The sequence below is a fragment of the Pithys albifrons genome, chromosome 2 (assembly GCF_047495875.1).
Source record: "Pithys albifrons albifrons isolate INPA30051 chromosome 2, PitAlb_v1, whole genome shotgun sequence".
Taxonomy (NCBI): Eukaryota; Metazoa; Chordata; class Aves; order Passeriformes; family Thamnophilidae; genus Pithys; species Pithys albifrons.
Window position 1 is genome coordinate 121,129,035 of NC_092459.1, and position 18,196 is coordinate 121,147,230.

Here is an 18,196-nt window from a genome sequence, read left to right on the forward strand (position 1 = left end):
GAATAACAAAAAGGTTTGGGTTGTAAGAGACTTTAAAACTCACCTCTGTCCCCCAGCCATGAGCAGGGACACCTTCCACTAGATTATGTTGCTCCAAGCTTCATCCAACCTGGCCTTGAATGCTTCCAGGGATAGGGCAGCCACAGCTGCTCTGGGCAGACTGCCAATGCCTCACCACCCTCAAAGGGAAGAATTTATTTCCAGCATCACATCTAACGCTGCCCTCTGTGGTGGGTCCTGTGCCACATCAAAGCCCTTAGAACCACAGGTGTTTGCATTAACCTGCTGCAGCTGCTCAGGCAACAGACTGCAGGGTTCTGCTATGACTGACTGGCAGGTTCAGTCTTGGCAGCTCACCAGGAACATGGGGGAGCACAGGATGCCGGGAAGTGTGTGGGGAGGGGTCCTGGTCACCTCTGCAGAGCCAGGTGAGGCACCAGCCTGGCTGCCACAGAGCCTTCAGGATGGGTCAAAGTCAGGGGTGCCTGAGGTCCAGGGGGCCAGTGGGATACCCCCTGGCAGCAACAAGGCAGCCTGCAGGGCTTGGGGCTCCCTGTGGAATGCCAGGGCGGGAGGGACCACTATGGCTTTGCAGGAAGGGAGGACTGGGGGGGAAGAGTAAATGTGGGAAACAGGCACAATGGGGCCAATTGTGTGTTAAAAAAAAAGCAAAATAGCTCACCACAAGAAGAGTTCTCTTCCAGAATTTGCTGGGTCTTTGGCTCGCTCTGCTGCACAGAGAGAGCTCACCTGTACAGCCCACTTTTCCATCAGTGTTTTACAGCCCAGGGACTTCACTCAGCAGCCCCAGATACTGACACGCCTTGTATGAGCTGTGCATCAGGGAGGAACCTTGATAGAAAGTGCAGCTTGATGGGTGCTGCCTGCTGAGGGCAGGTGAGCTCAGGGGGTGACTGGTGCCCTCATCCTTTCAGCAGTCACAGATGGTCTCCAGAGACTCATGTCTGCTCCGTGTGAAAATCCTCAGTGGAGCCATGCCAGGGGAACTGGGAGTCACAGGCCAAAGCCCTGCAATGTTCCAAGGGACTATGTTGTCCTTCCCACCCCACCTTCCTCATCTGCCCCTCTAGGAAAGAACCAAGGACCAAGAGCACAGCTGTATTTTCCAGTCTTTTAGTTTGAAAAAAGTATTGATTGAAAGTGTACAACCGAATGCGGCGTGGCCACAGCACCACCGCCAGATTGTTTCACAAATAAAAACAGAAAGGGCCTTAAATAATCAGGTGCAGATTAAAAAAACCTCGACAGTGAAAAAGTTCTTCCCTCTGAACAGAAATTCACAGGCACAGAAATGGCAACAACCACATGGAGACAATGGGGGGACATCCTCCTCCTCCTTGCCACGGGCTCTGCGCTGTGGCGCTCCCGGGCGTAGCTCCGTCCTCGCTCCCTCTTTGGAATGGTTACGGATGAACAGCGCGACATGCCCTCGGCTAACCAGACCCGCCCCCCACCCCCCAACCAGGACACGGACAAACAAGGCCTCTGCTAAGGCTAAAAAAAGGACAAGACTTGGAGTCTTGAGTTCAGCATGGGTAAGAAACGAGAGTCTAGTGAGCACAGCCCAGTCCCTGGGTTGGGCCCTGCTACTCCAGCTTGGCCTTCTTGGTGCTGTCCCCACCATTCTCCTCTGCTGGTGCCACTGCCTCCCCCAGTTTCCGCTTCCCGCTCTCAGCAGGTGGGTGTGTGTTACGGGGTTTGAAGCTGATGATGATGCAGGTCATGTTATCGCAGCCGGTGCCATCCCCTGAGGTGTCTGGAGCCAAGCACTGATCCAGCAGCTGGGAAGGGAAAGGGCAGGTCAGCAGAGAGCACAGACACACACTGGGATCACTCCAGGTCCATTGCAACACCTGACAGTGGCTCAGGCACTGCCAGGTCAGGACTGTGTGAGATGGTTCTCTGCTGTTCCCACCAGAAGGACAGAAACGGCCTCAACAGCCCCAGGTTTCTCAATGTGGGGAGCAACTCCTTTGGCTGGACAGTAGCCCCGTGGTCAGACACTGGCTGGGGTGCCCAGGGAACTGGGTCCCATTGCAGAGGCACTTCTGCTCCTGCCCATTGCAGCCCAGGAGCTGCCAAACCCTGTGAGTGCTAAACAAGCCCATCTGAGCAGGAGGGTGGAGCCAGGCACTAAGCTGGGACACAGAAATTCCACGTTGCTACAGGGATGGCAGAGCTCTGGATTTTACCTCTTCTACAATGGAGGAGAGTGACCGCAGGACTCCATTCTCATCCTTTTGAGTGATCTTAGACTGGATGAAATCCACCACTTCCTGGCTGCTCATCACATTCCTGCAGAGCAGAGATCAAAAGAGCAGGTGAAGGGAGCTCACATGCTGGTGTCCACCAGGCCTTCCCCAGGCCCAGCTCTGGAGAAAGACCAGCAAAGGGATCCCCCACAGGCACAACTCCTCCCTCACCACTCACCAGATTCCATCACAGGCAATGACCATGAAATCGTGGTCATCGTTTATTGTCAGCACTTTGATGTCGGGCAAGGCAGAGATCATCTGCTCTTCTGGAGGGAGGTTCTTGTTCCGCTTGTAGAAATGATCCCCTGTGGGGAGGAGAAGGGTGCTGGGTATGGGCAGTGTGGGCTGCCCAGCACAGTGGCAACACTGCCCTGCCACAAGGCAGCCCCAGCAGCACGAGGCTGAGGGCCACGAGGCAGAGGGTCCTCCACAGGTTCCAGGTGTCAGCTCTGGATAGCTCAGGGAAGATGAGCCTTGGCCAGCTCAGCCTCTCTGTACCCCACAACGAGTGCTGCTTCTCCACCTTCTGGGCCAACACTAGGCCAACAGCACAGAGCACCTGTCACATCTGGAGAGCTGTGGCTGCCCCATCCCTGGAACTGTTCTGGGCCAGGCTGGATGGGCCTTGGAGCAACCTGGTCTAGTGGAAGGTGTCACTGCCCAAGCCAGGGTGTTGTAATGAGATCATCTTTAAGGTTCCATTTCCATCCCACCCAAACCATTCCAGGGCTCATTCTATGATTCAAAGCTCACTGCAGAAAACTGACCCTCAGCTCCAGCTAGCAGTTTATCAGGAATCAGAGCCTAGAAAGGGACTTCCAGGGTCACTGCGAAATAGCAGGTGGGAATGCCAGTGTCCCCCTAGATAAACAAACTCCTTGTTTCTATCCTAAAGGTGGTTTTATCCCTCTCAGTTGTTTGGGTCCTTCTGCAGAAATACAGATGACCAAGTAGGTTCAGACTGCCATGAAGCCGGGTCCCCAGGAAGTAACACACCAAGGTCCTTCAAGAGCCAGTGAGCAGGAAAAGTCCTGTTCCAAAGGCAGCAGTCTGGTTTTGGGACAGTTTACATGAGCTGGTGTCTGACAATCCAGCTACTGGCACAACCTGAAGGTGTCAGGTGCTGCTTTCTACTGGTGTCCAACTGATTCATGGCCATTAGACTGAAATCTCCCATCAAATAATGAATAGGTTCTACTCGTCTGGTTAAAAACTGTTCCCTACCCTCAGCAGCTGGCAGTGCTGGAAGCGCAGCTGTCCCGAGGCCAGGCCTGCCCAGCATCCCCCCTCCTGCTCACCAATGGCCCTGGAGAGGTTGAGGCCACCGTTCACCCTCCCATCCATGGTGACCTTGCCGCCAGCGTTCTTTATCCTGGCCAGCTCCACCTCGTCCTCCGGCTTGTGGTCGTACGACATGTCGACGGCCTTTCCGCCCTCGGACACGACGCAGCGCGAGTCCCCGGCGTTGGCCACGATCAGCTGCTTGCCTCGGATGAGCGCCACGACAGCAGTGGTGCCGCTGTCCGAGCCGGGCTTCAAGAGACATGGGATTGTGGTGAGATTCCCTGCTTGGGCTCCGTGTCAGGTCACTAAGGGAGGCAGCCCCAGCTGTGTCCCAGACCCCGGGGTGCTGCATCTCACCCCATGAGCACACACAGAATGACGGAGAAAGCCCAAAGGAAGTGTTAAACACCAGGAGTGTGTTCACTGAGGGGGGGCAGGGTCAGGCAACACCTCCATCCAGCCTCATGCAGCTCAGTGGGTCAAGATTCTCGTGTTCCACATGTCCTGCCATATCCTCTGTTCTAATGTGCTGACTCCAGGCCCTGCCCACCACAAGCAGATCCTCACTGCAAGCCAGAACACCTCCCAAGGGGGAGAAATTGGCACCTTGGAAGCCACGTCCCCCTTTACGTGACCTCCTGCGTCCCTGGCCCACCTGCTTGTGCTGTCACAGGCTAATGAGCTGCAGCCCTGGCCTGGCGAGGAGCAATGCTGTGCCCTGGAGCAGCAGTGCCAGCAAAGCCCATCTGTTCCTGCCCCATGTTCTCCCCCCACACCATCCCCACAGCATCTCCCAGAACCCCACACCCAGAAGTGGGATCAGCCTCATCTATCTCAACTAGCTGCCCAGATCCAGGCCCACCCCTCGGCCTTTGCACAAACCCAGGCTGTCAGCAGCTCACTCAGCCCCAGGAGAGCATATGGAGTGTTCTGTCCCCACCTGAACAGAACAACCCCATACTGAGTTCCCCAAGTGACCCTGGCTCCACACTACGCTGCAGAACACAAGAACAGAGTGTGCACCTCCTCTTTTCCCTCCATGCCTGGTAACAACATTTCCTCCTCTTCATCCTCATCCTCCTCTGCTTCTTCAGTGTCATCTTCATCATCTTCATTCTCTGCCTCTTCGCTGCTGTAACCATCCTCATCCTCACTGCATTCCTACAAGAAAGGTGGAATACCACAGGAGTCACACAGTGCCCTCCCCACACTGGTCCCTCCATCCTGGGGACCAATGGTCAGTTCCCCCAGAGGTGTGAGGTGACCTGGCCCATGTTCCCCACACCTGATGGCTACAACCAGAGCAGCTGGTGTCACTACAGCAGTGGATGAAGGGATGGTGCATGCAGCAGGATCAAGGGCTATCAGCTATGGCCACTGCAGGATGAGAGTGTGTGTCCTTCAGGGTTAGCTCAACAATCCCAAACACTCCCATGGAATGGTTTCAAAGGATCAGCCTGAAACACCTGCTCCTAGGACAGGCCTAGGATGAGCCAGGGGCTCTTCTCAAGTATGACCATAAGCAATGCATTCTGCCCAGCCAGAAGGCCACTCTGTCCCAGTGCTGTTTCCTACCTCACTGTCTTCCTCCTCTTCCTCAACCTCATCTGACTCATCCTCACTGTCCTCAAAAAATTTGGATTTGGTTGTGCGCTGGGGCTTTCCCGTGGAGGAGCAGGAGGGCCCGGCCTCCCCAGTGGAAGAGGTGACGGCCTCGTCACCTTTGCCTAGTTCAGGCTTCTGCAGAGCAGGGCTGTTGCCTCCAGCGCTGGCTTTGTCTGAGGTGGAGGAAATACCCGTGATTTCTTCATCTGGCTTCCCATTCTTCCTCTCCTTGTGGTCAGGAAGCTCCCCTGGGTCAGCCTCTCCGTTCATATTTGACTCCCCATCATGCTGCTTGCCTGTCCCCTCCACAGTGTTATCCCCAGGTGCAGCTACAGACTTGGCTTTGAGGTTCTTGGTGCAGTTTTGTCCATAACGTGTGAGAAGCTCCTCGATGGTCATTGTGGCTTCTTCATGCAGAAGAGCAGCTTCCTCATTATCCACTACAAATGGAAAGAAGAGGGGGTGAGGACAGAGAGGGTCAGAGAGCTGGATACTCACCACTCTAGGCCCAGTGATGAGCTGCCCTGGCTGAGGCTGCTGCTGCAGTTCCAGCAGTGCTCCCTGGGCTGACTGTGAGCACACATCCAGGCTGTGCTATCCCAGGTGCTGCAGGTGAGGATGGAAATAGCAGGGCCACAGCTTTGACCACGGCACAGCCTGGGTCCCCCAGAGCCCCAGCCCCAGTGCTCCCTGGCTGGCTGACAGCAGCACAGAGCCTTTCCATCAGGTGCATGGCTGGGGGTAGAGCCTCCCTTTCCTGAGCACAGGCTCCATGGGAGCTGTGGGGAAGCAGACTCGCCGCTTCCATGAGCGGGTTTGGTCAGTAATACTGCAGGACAAGAAGAAAGCAGTTGCTCCATGGGCCTGAAGCACTGCAGGGATCCCCCAGCAGCTGTCACCTGGACAGGTGTAACTGATGAGAGCACAGCTTTGGGCAGTGACCACGGCATCTCCTAAGTGGGACTAGGCAGAAAATGGGATGACTTTTCCTAATCCATGAGCCACCAACCACCACTTCCCTCCTGACATCCCCTTGGTTCCAGTTTGTTTTGCTATTTAATCCCAAAACATATACCCATATCCCAAATACTCCTGAAAATACAGGACAAAAAGAAAGAAAATCCAACTGCCTACTTCATCCTTATCAGCTGAAGAATCAGGGTCAACAAACTCAGCATTTCCAGACCAGCACAGTGTATACATGATGGTATTGCCCTACATTTGCCTCAAGGCTGGTCACCAGGTACTCAGTGAGAGGAGCACAGGATTCTGCTGCAGGAATCACCTCCTGCCTGGCTCTGGGGGCTGGCAACCATTTGCTGGTGGAACACTTGCTTTTTTGCAAAGAGACCAGAATCTACTTCAGTCCTACCTGCTGGCACCAGCCTGGGAGAGCTGAGTGCTGTGCACCACATCATCTCCCTTACAGAACTCAGCCTGCTCCCCACCTCAGAGTTCCTGACACATCCTGCACCCTGTGAAGGAAGGCCTGCAGAAAATGGTGACACGCTGGTTTGTTATCCACAGCATTAAGCTCCCAAATGGATCTGGGTTCCCCTAGCACCAGCCAAAAGCCATGGACAGTGCTGAGGGTTGGCAGCTCAGCTCAGCTAAAAATTAACTGAGAAACTGTAACAGAAAACCTTGTGCCAAAGGAGACCTGGCCCTGCTGCTCTTGGTCCCTGTCCTGGAGCTGCAGCCTTGTCTGCTCAGTGGCATCTGACTTGTGAGGCTGACAATGTGTGTGGATCTCTTAAGGTCTGAGGTGATTGACGAGTGCATCCTTAAGGACCAGAAAACCACCTGTAGGATGTGGATGCTTTGTAACCAGTAGAATCTTTCCATGTATGTGAGGTGAACTACTGACCAATAGTGTACTGGCACGTTATATGCAGGAGTACATAAAAGTGAAGCTGTTACTAAAAGTCCTTTGTCTTCAATGAGCCTTCTGATCACACTGCAGCCTGAGTTGTCTCTGCCTCCTCTGACCTCCCTACTTTACCCAAAGGGTGACCCCAATATCTGACTTACCATCATCTTCATCAGCAACTTTCTCCTTCTCGTCTTCATCATCTTGGGGTCGCCCGGCCATTTGGGAGAGCTCCTTAATCACCTCCTCAGTGGTGAGCTTGGCATCAATGGCCAAGAATGCATCTTCCAGGGCCTGTGTGTGAACAGACAAGAGTGGGCAGCCCCTGCTCCCTATGGAAGCATTGCCTTGCTGTGCAATCCAGTCTCTTGGAGCGTGGACACCACACAGAATCACAGCACAGCTGCAGCTGGAAGGGACCTCTGGGATTCTTCTGATCCAGCCCACTGCTCCAGCAGGGACACCCAGAGCTGAATGCCCAGGGCCGTATCCAGATAGATCCTGAACAGCTCTAAGGATGGAGACTTCATTGCCTCCCTGGACAACTTGCACAATGGCATTGGGTACTGACACAAGGGCTTCCTTTCCTCTGCGTTGGTGCTCACTTGTTTGTCTGTTACACAGTGGCCAGGACTAGTTTATCACTGTGTGGGTGTAACCAAAATGGTTTATTCTACACTCTCTGTCTCATTTCTAATCAGCTGTTAATGATGGATCATTTGCAGTAGCTGCCAAGGGCACACCTGACATCTCAGGCTACAAGCTGGGTATTAAAGGACCCTGCAAGGCAAAGGAATGTTTGTCTTCACACCAGTGACTCAGCTGTGATAACTCCCCTCTGGAGAGGCATTGGCACCTTCACACCCAGCCTGAGGGCTCAGGTCTACTAATGGGCTTTAAGGACTGGCACGATAGGCAGCTGAAATAACCTAGACCATGAAAGATTCCAAAATATCCCATGACTCACAGAGTTAAATCACCCACTGTGAAACTCCCAGCCCTGGGGGAGGTACTGGGCATTCCCACCTGAACCTGACCACATACAATCTTGGGGGTTTGGGACTTCTTGGTACCACTTGTTGGATCCAGAGGGCCAGAATGTCAACAGGACTGCAACTCCCAACAAGACTGTGACCACCATCCTCACCAACAGGTTTTCCTTTCCTTTTACTTTGTCCTCAGGGGGACCACGTGGCCCTCAGCACAGGGGCTAACAAGCACCATTCTGTTTGTGCCCCAGCATGCTCAGTTATACATCTGTTTTTGTGGGTTAAACCCAATTTTTCTTTGTATCATTGTATTTATTGTAATGTCTTTTAGTAAATTGTAACTCTGATTTGTAATCTCTCTTGAGTCTGGTTCTTTTCTCCCACTTGTTTACCTTTCAACCAGCACACTCATTCCAGGGCAGAATTGGCTCCTCACCTTTTGCAATTTGCCTTCCTTGTAGGCCTTCTGGTCTTTGATGATCTCAGGGAGGTACTTGGCACAGTACAGGGCAACTTCTTCTCCTGAAAAAGAGCAGAAACTATTTAGAGGCTGATCCTCCCAGATACAGCATGCTCTTGAACAACTGAATGCCTGAGGCAAATCCCAGGACACAAACCAGAGCTGCCCCAGATACAGAATGGTGACACAGCAGTTGACTCCGGGGGTCCCACTCACACCTTGCCGGGGTGGCACTCCTGGAGCAGCAGTATGTGCTCACCTCAGTGAGCTCCAAACCACCACGTCTGGTTGATACTTTGAGCTTATCAAGAGGGAGCTTAGGCCCACTGTGACATTTGGACTCATTGACTCTTTAGGGCCAGGCTACCTGGAAACCTTCATTTTCCACGTCAGTGCAAGCAGAAGGGAAACTTGTGATCAAGGAAGGCTCTCTCGGAGTGTTATCAACATGCAAGGAGCACATAAAAAGTGTTCTGTGTTCTAATGTGTGTTCCATGACAATGTCAATGGGATCCCACAGCTGAGATGGCCTTTCAGGAGATGGGGCAGCCATCTGGGTACAGGAAGGGGTGTGTGTGCTCATGGCACGACAAACAGCAGCTGGAAAGCACACCATGCCAAGAGCACAGGGGATAAATTTGGGACTGAGGAACAACAGCTCAAGCCAAGTGCTGACCCTAAAGCAGCTGAGAGACTTTTAAAAGCCAAAACTCCCTCCATAACTCTGCAATTAATGATGTCACACATGGAACAGGGCAAGGAAGGCATTTGTTGTGATCACGGAGTGTTACGAAGAGAGAAGTAAACAGAGAGGGATTGTGAACTTCTGTATTTTATCTTGAACAGGGACCAAAACGTGTAGCATAAGTTATAAGAGATCAGACTGGTCACTGAGGTTTTTATATGAGGCAAACAACAATGCAGAACACAGAAACTGGGCCCACATGTCATGAGAAGGAAAATTCAGAGCTAGAAACTGAAAAACAATTGAAACGAGAGCAGAGGAGGGAGAGGAGCAGGGCAGGCTTGTGGGTCCTGCCACAGAGTGTAGGGGCATCCCTGAGGCTGTGCTGGACCAGCCCTTCCCTGTCACAGGGCAAAGCAGCACCAGGGTGGGTGACAGGACTCCAGAGCCTCGCTGGATCTGGGGCTTCCCGGGGCATGTGGGTACAGCCAGAGCCACATGTGCTCCTTTCCTGCAGGCTACAGGATGGTTTCCACAGGGATGCACCAGCTGCTGCATATCCCAACTTCCCTGCCCTTCTCCCACCCCAGCAGAGGCTGTGCAGGCAGGAGCAAGGCTCTGTGAAGGCACAGGGAGCTGGGGAAGTGAGGGGAAAGTAGCAGCAGCCATCAGCTTAGCAAAGGGAGAGCCAGAGGGAAGCAGAGAGCTGGGGAGATTTGAGAGAAAGAAAGAAACAGCAGACAAGGGACTTTTCCAGTGTGCTGGCAGAGAAGGGATCAAGTGGCCATTGACAAAGAACAGAAAGAGCAAAACGGCTGCCACTACACAGTGCAGCAAAACATTCCATGGTACAGAACCAGAGAACAAAGAGACTGGGTCTGACATGGGAATGCTGGAGAGGACCTGTGACAAGGGCCTGGAGCGACAGGACAAGGGTGAATGGCTTCACATTGACAGAGGACAGGGCTAAATGGGGTACTAGGAAAAAAGTCTTGCCTGTGAGGCTGGTGAGAGCCTGGCCATTCTGTTTCCTCCACAAAATCCTCTTGGAGGAAGGTGTTATTTGTCTCAATGAGATGGCACCTGAAGGACAGTGATGGCCTAAGTGCTGAGCCCACATTCCAGATTAGGCCCAAGGTCAGTGTTTGAGTAACAGATCTCCCAGGGAAACACTAATCCCTGCAGAGCCCAGCCAAAGGCAGGAGCCAACACCAGCCTTTAGCAGGTACAGCACAAACAAGAGCATGGTGTGGGTCAGGTAGAGAGCACAGCAAGGGTCAGGTGAACTGATATTGGGAACAGCTGAGCACTGTGGTGACCTGCAGCTGGAACAGACATAAATCTCCTCCAACATGCTCTGGTCAATCCGTTATTAAGCACTGACCCTTCCAGACCCAGGGTGAGTGCCAAGAAAGGACTCTCATGGTTTAACCCCAGATGGCAACTAAGCATCCATCACCCAGCCACCTGCCCACCCATCTCTCCTCGTGGGATGGGGCAGAGGATCAGAAGGGCAAAAGGGAAGAAAACCTTGAGTTCAGAGAAGCTTAAAACAGTAATAACAATAGTAGTAATTATGAAAAGGAAATAGTGAAAAGGAAAATAGCAAAGAGAGAGAAATAAACCCCAAGACAGACAAGCAATGCAAGATATGTGTCAATGAAGACAGTTATTAAAAGGAAGAGCTAAAAGGCTAAAGCACAAGTAGACAGTGACAGAGTCTGACTAGAAACCCCCACTGAAGGTACAGTGTCCAAATATCACTCCCCAGGATCTGAGGGAAGAGACACATAAAAAGGAAGCTGGGGAAGGTGTTGTGGTTTGACCTTCACAAAATGCCAAATATTCACCACAGCAAGGCAGCTCCACCTCCCAAGGGAAAGGGAGAAGGAAAAGACCTGAAACTTAAAATGGAAAAGCTTATGTATTCACACAGAAAAGAGAAAATTAAAAGCAAAGTAACACATATACACAAAAGTAAAAGATAACAACAGCTTTCCACTTCCCACAGAGCAGCAAACTGCCACCACTGTGGCTACCTGGGCTAAGGCTGAGAGATCCCTGAGCCAAGAAAAAGAGAAGCCAACCATAAAATGTTTTCTTCCCCCAGGTAAAGCAGCAGTGAGGCCTGGCTCTCCCAGAACTGTGGCCACGAAGAGAAGAGAGAAAAACGCCTCCCACGGGGCTTTTTATACCCCACTTTGCATAATATGGTATGAAATATTTCTTTAGTTGTTTAAGTCAGGTGACAACCTGACCCTTCTATCCACATAGCAGCTTCAGGGCCTACTAAAACTAAGGCCCACTAAAACTAAAACTACCACAGAAGGCAAAAAGCCCAGCAGCATCTTCTGAACACTGGGAGGCTTGTCCACAGTGGGAAAATGTGAGAGAAAAACTGATGAGTAAAATGGAAAAAGTTAATATGAAAAATCCCCTGAAACCCACCCTTTTTTCAAATAGCACAATAATTAAAACCTTTCCCAACCTATCTGAAGCAGGAAGCTTACTGGAGTTTCATGCTGAAAGATAAGCAAGGTATATAAGAGAAGCTAAATTCAGTTTTTGCATGTAGCTAATAAAGCTCAGCAAGGTTCCCATCCAAAAAAATTCTTACTTTTACCTGTGAGAGACCTGAGAAATTCTTTCAAACTAAATAACTAAAGCATCAATAAAATCATACAATAGTAGGGATGAGCAAAAGCTGTTCTTCAGAGTCAGGTTCAACTAACTACATCCTTATCTGTCCTGGTAAGGTTTATTGAGGAAGAGTTGTAGAGATTCAGTCAGCAGAAACCTCAAATACAAGGTAGAAAGCCAAGCCTGCGCTTTGCCATTCCAGGCCTTTCCCTTGTGTCTGTCTTGAATCTTCTTTATTGTATTTAAAAATCCCAAACACACTACTCACTCCATGTCCTATCCTAGGGAATGTCATGAGTCTCCAAAACCTCTCTAAAACCCAACACATGGCATAGACCTTGGCAGCTGAAAACCCAACACACCGAGCTCAGAGGAGAACAGGTAGTTCAACACTATTCATTACTGACCCATTCTGGGTAGATGCTCCTCATCTTTACTTCTGCCTGACACACACAAATGGCTTCTGAGTTTCAGAGGTGAGTGAGCAGCTGTTGAATCCCTACACCCTGTTTCCTTGTCACTCTCTGACTCTCAGCACCAACCCATCATTCCCACGTTCTCAAACGCTCTCCAGGACATCAGAGGCTGCTCCGCCCAAGTCTCTGCACAGTCTGAGATGAAGTTCAGGAGGAAAATAATTTCAGAGCATTAAGTGCATTCTACAGCCTGAGATGGTGTCTTTGGAAGAGCTCCTCACCAGGAGCCTACTCAGGATGAGCTTTTTAGTAAGGACTACTGCAGAAAAAGGCTTTAAGCTGTAATTTGCAAATTGGCAATTTGGATATCTCAGTTCTAAAGGCAAGTGGAAATGATGAACTGCACTGTGTGACCTTCCAGGGAAACCTGCTTCGTGTCAGAGAAACGAGAGGCAGACAGAGCACACCAAAACCACTGCCTCAGAGTGGGGGAGCTGGGCTGACAACACTCCAGAGCAGCAGGGATGGCAGGTGAACACAGCCAAAATTGTAACACACACACAGCTTTTAAATGCCATGAGACAATCACAGCAGGGGGGTCACTCACTGGCCAGAGCTTTTCAGAGCAAACGAGTAGGAGGAAACAGGCAGTTTAGTTCATCTACTCCACACAGACTTTCAAAAAGCTTTCAAATAAATCATCAAATGCTTCCCATGCAGCTGCCATGGGAAAAGCAGCGAGGTTGGACAGAAGCAGTTCTCAGAATGGAGCAGAACCACTGGGAGAGCTCCTGGAAGAGACAGTGTCCAACATCGACGGAAATTATCGGGAAAAGAGGTTAGTAACTCACTCAGGATGACCAAAACTAAAAGAATTTGCAAGATTTAATTGCAGGATCTTGTGCTTTTATGTGATACTGGCAGGTAGAATTCTGTAATAATATTAGCAATGATATTTAATAGCACTTTTCAGCTGTATGAGCAGAGACAAGTCCAGGCTCCTCCGACTGGAAGAAAGAACATGAAGTCCAAAATGGTAAAAGTGAAAAGTGCTCACAGAGTGATTGCTCCCTCATTCCTCAACAGTGCTGGAGATATTGCAATGACATTGTCAGGCAGCAGGGCTTAATTACAATTTTTTCAAATAATTCTATACAAAATGCACAACGCAAACAATCCCCAAACAGAAACCTGTTTAAAATGCAATTAAACAAATTCATGAAGAGACAGTTCATCAAGAAGGCTCCAGCATGTCTGCAGGATGGAATGGCTACAACCTCCAGCTCAGGGAACCTTTACCTGGGGAGTGGGAGCTGGGCAGGTACAGAAGGGAATGGATCTTCCTGTTCTCTTTTCCTTGGGCAACCAGCAGAACACACTGACTACAGTCAGACCTTTGGTCCAGTCTCAGGTGGTTTTTCTCACCACCTTTCCCTTCAGTGACTCTCCTGCCTGGGTCATCCACACAAGAACAGCCATTCTCAAAAGTTATAGAAGACTGAATGCAAATCTGATTTCAATTTCAGAACAACCCCTGACCTTCCTTTTAGGATCCCTAAGAAATGTTCAGAACCTTCACTGATGGTATCTTATCAAAGAAAATGCTTCCCAGGAAGGAGCAGGATTCCCGGGCACAGATGTGAGTCCCGGCAGCCACGGAGAGCCCAGAGGGGCCACAGTGTGGGGCAGGACAGGGCACAGTGGGCACAGTTACCTCCGTGTCCATCGTAGACGGAGAACATGGCGGTTTCACTGTCCAGCTCAGGGATGCAGTTGTGGGCATCCTGAAAGAGAGAACAAAGGGCTGGGCTGACAGGGATTGCATTAGACCCACAGAAAATCATAGAACCACAGATTTGTTTGGGTTCCCTGGAAAAGCCCTCTGAGACCACTGAGTCCAACATTCCCCCAGCACTGCCAAGGCCTCTGTGCTGTCCCATGTCCCCAAGTGCCACATCCACATGGCTTTTAAATCCCTCCAGTAGTGGGGACTCCACCACTGCCCTGGACAGCCTGTGCCAGGGCCAGACAAACCTTTCCATGCAGAAATTGTTCCAAATAGACAATCTGAACCTCCCCTGGCACAGCTTGAGGCTGTTTCCTCTTGTCCTGTCCCTTGTTCCCTGGGAGCAGAGCCCAACCCTCCGCTCCCTGCTCCTGTCAGGGAGTTGCAGAGAGTGAGAAGGTCGCCCTGAGCCTTCTCTTCTCCAGGCTGAGCCCCCTCAGCTGCTCCTCATCAGACTTATGCTCCAGATCCTTCCCCAGCTCCATTTTCATCTTTGGATATGCTCCAGCACAAAGCTCAACAACACATAAGCCACACACACTGTGCCCTCCTTTCCACAAGGTCTCTCTGGAACAGCCACCTTTGAGGGAGGCACCACCCCAATTTTACAGCCAGAAGAGTTGCATGGCCTCCTTCCCTCACAGGGATCCCAACCCACCCTGGCTATTCCAAGACAGAGCCTAGAACAGGTGGATGGGCTGAACCTTCTCCTAAGCCTTCTCCCTGCCCAGCTCATCTCATGACACTCCTTCAGGTCTGGCCCCCACTGATCACCCCTCAGCCCGACACACCCCACACCCTGTTCAGGACCCAGCCTGGGATACATCCAGCAGTGTGATCTTTGCCATGGTTCACCACCTTACACGTGCTACAGCTGCCCCAAAACTCTTCTTGTTCCAGTATCTGGCTCAAAATTCTGAATGTGCCCACACTGTCCTCCACATCACAGAGTTTACACAGACACTGAGCTACCCTCAATCACAGCCCAGCAACCACTGACCTCTTCTGCTTTTCCTTGCAGGACTCCTTGGTAGGGGCTCTTTGCCCTCCAGAGTCTCACGATCTTGTAAAAAGAGAACTCTATTCCCTGCTCAGGAAAATGGGAATACAGAAGTCTGGGTTCATGCAGCACTCAGTGCAATGGATTGCTGGCACTGGGATGAAAACTGTGAACATGCAAGTGACAACCTGAATTCAAAATTAAAAAATGATCTTGAATAGTAAAGCAGGAAATTTCCCCAGAGCTCACTGGAGAGAGCACGAATGAAAACAAGGATAAACCAAGAACCAGCACTTTCATGCTCACTTTTTTGAGCACTCACAGAAGCCAGTGAGACAGTGAACCCACAGCACAGTAACTGGGATGAATCCCAGGTGACCAAACAGCAGCATAATTAAAGAGATGCAAATACTGCTGGGGAGAAAATCCAGCACTGGCACCAAAAAGTCTGTGCCACCCTTGCAGAGCCACCACTGCTGCCTGTCCTGACCTGCCACCCCCTGAGCCCTCCCTGCAGCAGCCTCGACCCTGAGGAGGACAGACAGGCAGGGTCAGGCTCCTGCACCACACATGGGGCTCACTCTGTGCCACTCCAATAAAGGTGCTGATGGCTCTGCACGTGGGTCACAGCCAGGCCCTGGCACTGCCAGTGTCACTGAGCACCAGGCCCACTGTGTGCTGCCAGTCCCCAGCCTGCAGCTCAGCCAAGCTGAGTGACCGGGACCTCGTGCACCTCAGAGCTCACCCGAGTTCCCAAAGCCAGCTCTGCTCTGCAGCCAGCTCGGATTTCAGGCCTCCCCAGCACCCCAGTGGTTACTGTAGCACTGACGAAAACCAGTTTGAAACATCAAACACCCAATTTAGCTGAAATGAGAGAACAAGTTAAAACTAAGTGACCCTCTGACTCCCTCATGTGCCGCAGACACTTCCTGACTCCCACCGCAAACCCACCGGGAGAAGTTACAGGATTTCTTCAGAGCCCTATATAGACACCTTAGCTGGTGGCTCTTGAAACCCATGAGACAACAAAAAGCTCCTCTGCACAGTTTCTGCCACCCAGAATGCCAGTCCTGCCACCTGCACAGGCTGGTTGCCCTCACTGGCACACAGAACCACAGCCACTGCCTCAAGAACCTCCTCCAAGTCTTGCAGAAGAGCAAAAGTACAAATGAACGTGAAGGAAAGTTAAAAACACAAACCAAGACACAACAGAGAGCAAAACAGAGAGCACTGCAATGCCAGCAAATGCAACAGGACTGCCCAGCTGTGTGTGAAACACACATTACCCTCCCATCAAGTTCAGAGGCAATCTGCAGCAGGCTCAGCTCCTGCCATCCACTCACTTTTTGGGATAACTCAGCTAAACCACATCCACTGCAAGGGCCTCAGCACTGTCTCTGCCAGCAGGGATTAGCCAGGGATGGTGGGCAGTGCAGAACCCACAGCTGCAGGCCAGGGCCTCGTCCAACCTGTGCACAGGTACCAGCGGGAGCCCTCGAGTGAGTGAGGGTGGGAGCTCAGCCCAGGCTGCTCCGTGGCACGAGCCATGGCCCTGCTCAGCCACTCACCCTGCACTGGTCACCCTTGAGATTACACCCCACTGCTCCAGGAGTGTCCCTGTGCCACCGAGCTGTCCCCTCCAGGGTCACTGGGAGGCACCAGCTCAGCACACACCTGGATGCATCCCGAGCACAAGCACCAATTCTGCATCTTCTGCCCCAAGAACCAGAGCTCAGGGTTTTCCACACAGAGAGGAGGAAACACCTGGCCAGTGTTTTGTCACCTGCACAGCAGCTGCCCCACTGCAGCAGTGGTGAAGGGTCTGACAAACCCAAACTGGCAAAGGTTCAACCCCTGAGAGCCAGAACGGGACATCCTCCCACCAGCAGCCACAGGGCTACGGCCCAGACACTGAGAAGTGTCCCTGGAGGGGCTGCAGGGGCCAGGACTCGCCCTTACTGAATTCAGCTGTTTGCTGGTTGCTCAGAAAGGAAAACAAGGCAGCACGTTACTGGTACTCCCAGAGGGTGTGAAGGTGACAGGCCTTTGGGTGAGCTGCCCCACACTCCCCTCACACCAACCAGCAGCTGCAGAGCAGCCCCTGCAGCGCTGGCCAACACCTGAGCCCTCGATCAGGTCTGGGGTGCTGGACACTCATCTGCCCACACCGTGCCCAGCAAAGGCAGGAGCAGCTACAGGAGACCGAGGGCAGCTGTGAGAATTCCTCCTGTAAGCTTTCCTAGAAATAGACAAAAACAAGAAAGGAGCACAGCAAGACACTGACGCTTCATTTCAGGAGAAAAAAACCAGACGTTTCCCCTCAGGATTTCCCACTTGCTTCATTCAGTGTTTCACCCCCAGCACTGAGCCCTCATTGCTCCTGCTTTTTACTCTGCTGTCCTCACTCCTCGCGGGGATTTCTCCAGCGGCGCGTGCCCCCCGAACCAGGGAGCTCCTTCCCGCGGGACCCGGGACACGCGGCTGCCGTGGGGCACTCGGGGAGGGCTGAGGCGGCACCGGGACAGGCAGAATCCCTCCCCCGCCCTCGGGAGGGAAGGGGGGACCGCCAGCGCCCGGAGCCCCCCGCCGTCGAGGCCTGTCGGCGCAGGACCCCGAGGAGGGCGGAGGGCGAATGCCGCCGCCCCGCCGCCCCTCTCAGCCGCTCACCTCCATAGAGACGCGCCATCCCTGCATGGCGCTGAAACCGAAGTGCAGCGGGCGCGGCCCAAGCCCGGCACCGTCCCCGGAGCTCTTCACCGTGTTGGGCTGCGACAAGTAGGCGCCCATTGCGGCCGCGGCGGCCTCGGTCGGCGGCGCCCGGACCGGACCGGACCGGGGGGCGCGGGCGGAGCTCGGGGGCGGCGGGTCCTCGCACCGGCAGGCGGCGACCGGAAGTCGCGCGCCGGAAGCGCGACGACCGGAAGCGCGGACCATAGAGACGCAGCCAGAGCGGCACGCCGGCCGCTCCGCCCCGGGAGCGCCCACGCGAGCCGCCGCTGCCTTCGAGCTGCTTTGAGGCTTCCTCGGGGGAACAGGGGACCCGAGCCCGGCGCTGCTGCCGCCGGTGGCCCGCACGGCTGAGGCCCCGGGCCCTCCCCGGGGCCGGCGCCAGGTCCGCCCCTGCCATAGAGAGGGGCCCGTGCGCGCTCGGCCAGGCCCGCCAACCAATCAGCGGTGCTGGCGGC

The 18,196-nt window shown here is 52.8% G+C and overlaps 1 protein-coding gene across 1 annotated transcript; it reads right to left on the bottom strand.

Moving 5' to 3' along the window:
* Positions 1–1,118: 1,118 nt before the first annotated feature.
* PPM1G (protein phosphatase, Mg2+/Mn2+ dependent 1G) lies at positions 1,119–17,918 on the bottom strand. The gene is made up of 10 exons (XM_071547706.1): positions 17,679–17,918; positions 13,940–14,009; positions 8,461–8,546; positions 7,197–7,329; positions 5,136–5,605; positions 4,584–4,721; positions 3,575–3,809; positions 2,452–2,581; positions 2,214–2,316; positions 1,119–1,802 (listed from the first exon to the last, which is right to left on the bottom strand). Exons 1-10 carry the CDS (start codon positions 17,796–17,798, stop codon positions 1,608–1,610), a joined length of 1,680 nt encoding a protein of 559 aa, XP_071403807.1. The 5' UTR covers positions 17,799–17,918; the 3' UTR covers positions 1,119–1,607.
* Between the last annotated feature and the right edge of the window lie 278 nt (positions 17,919–18,196).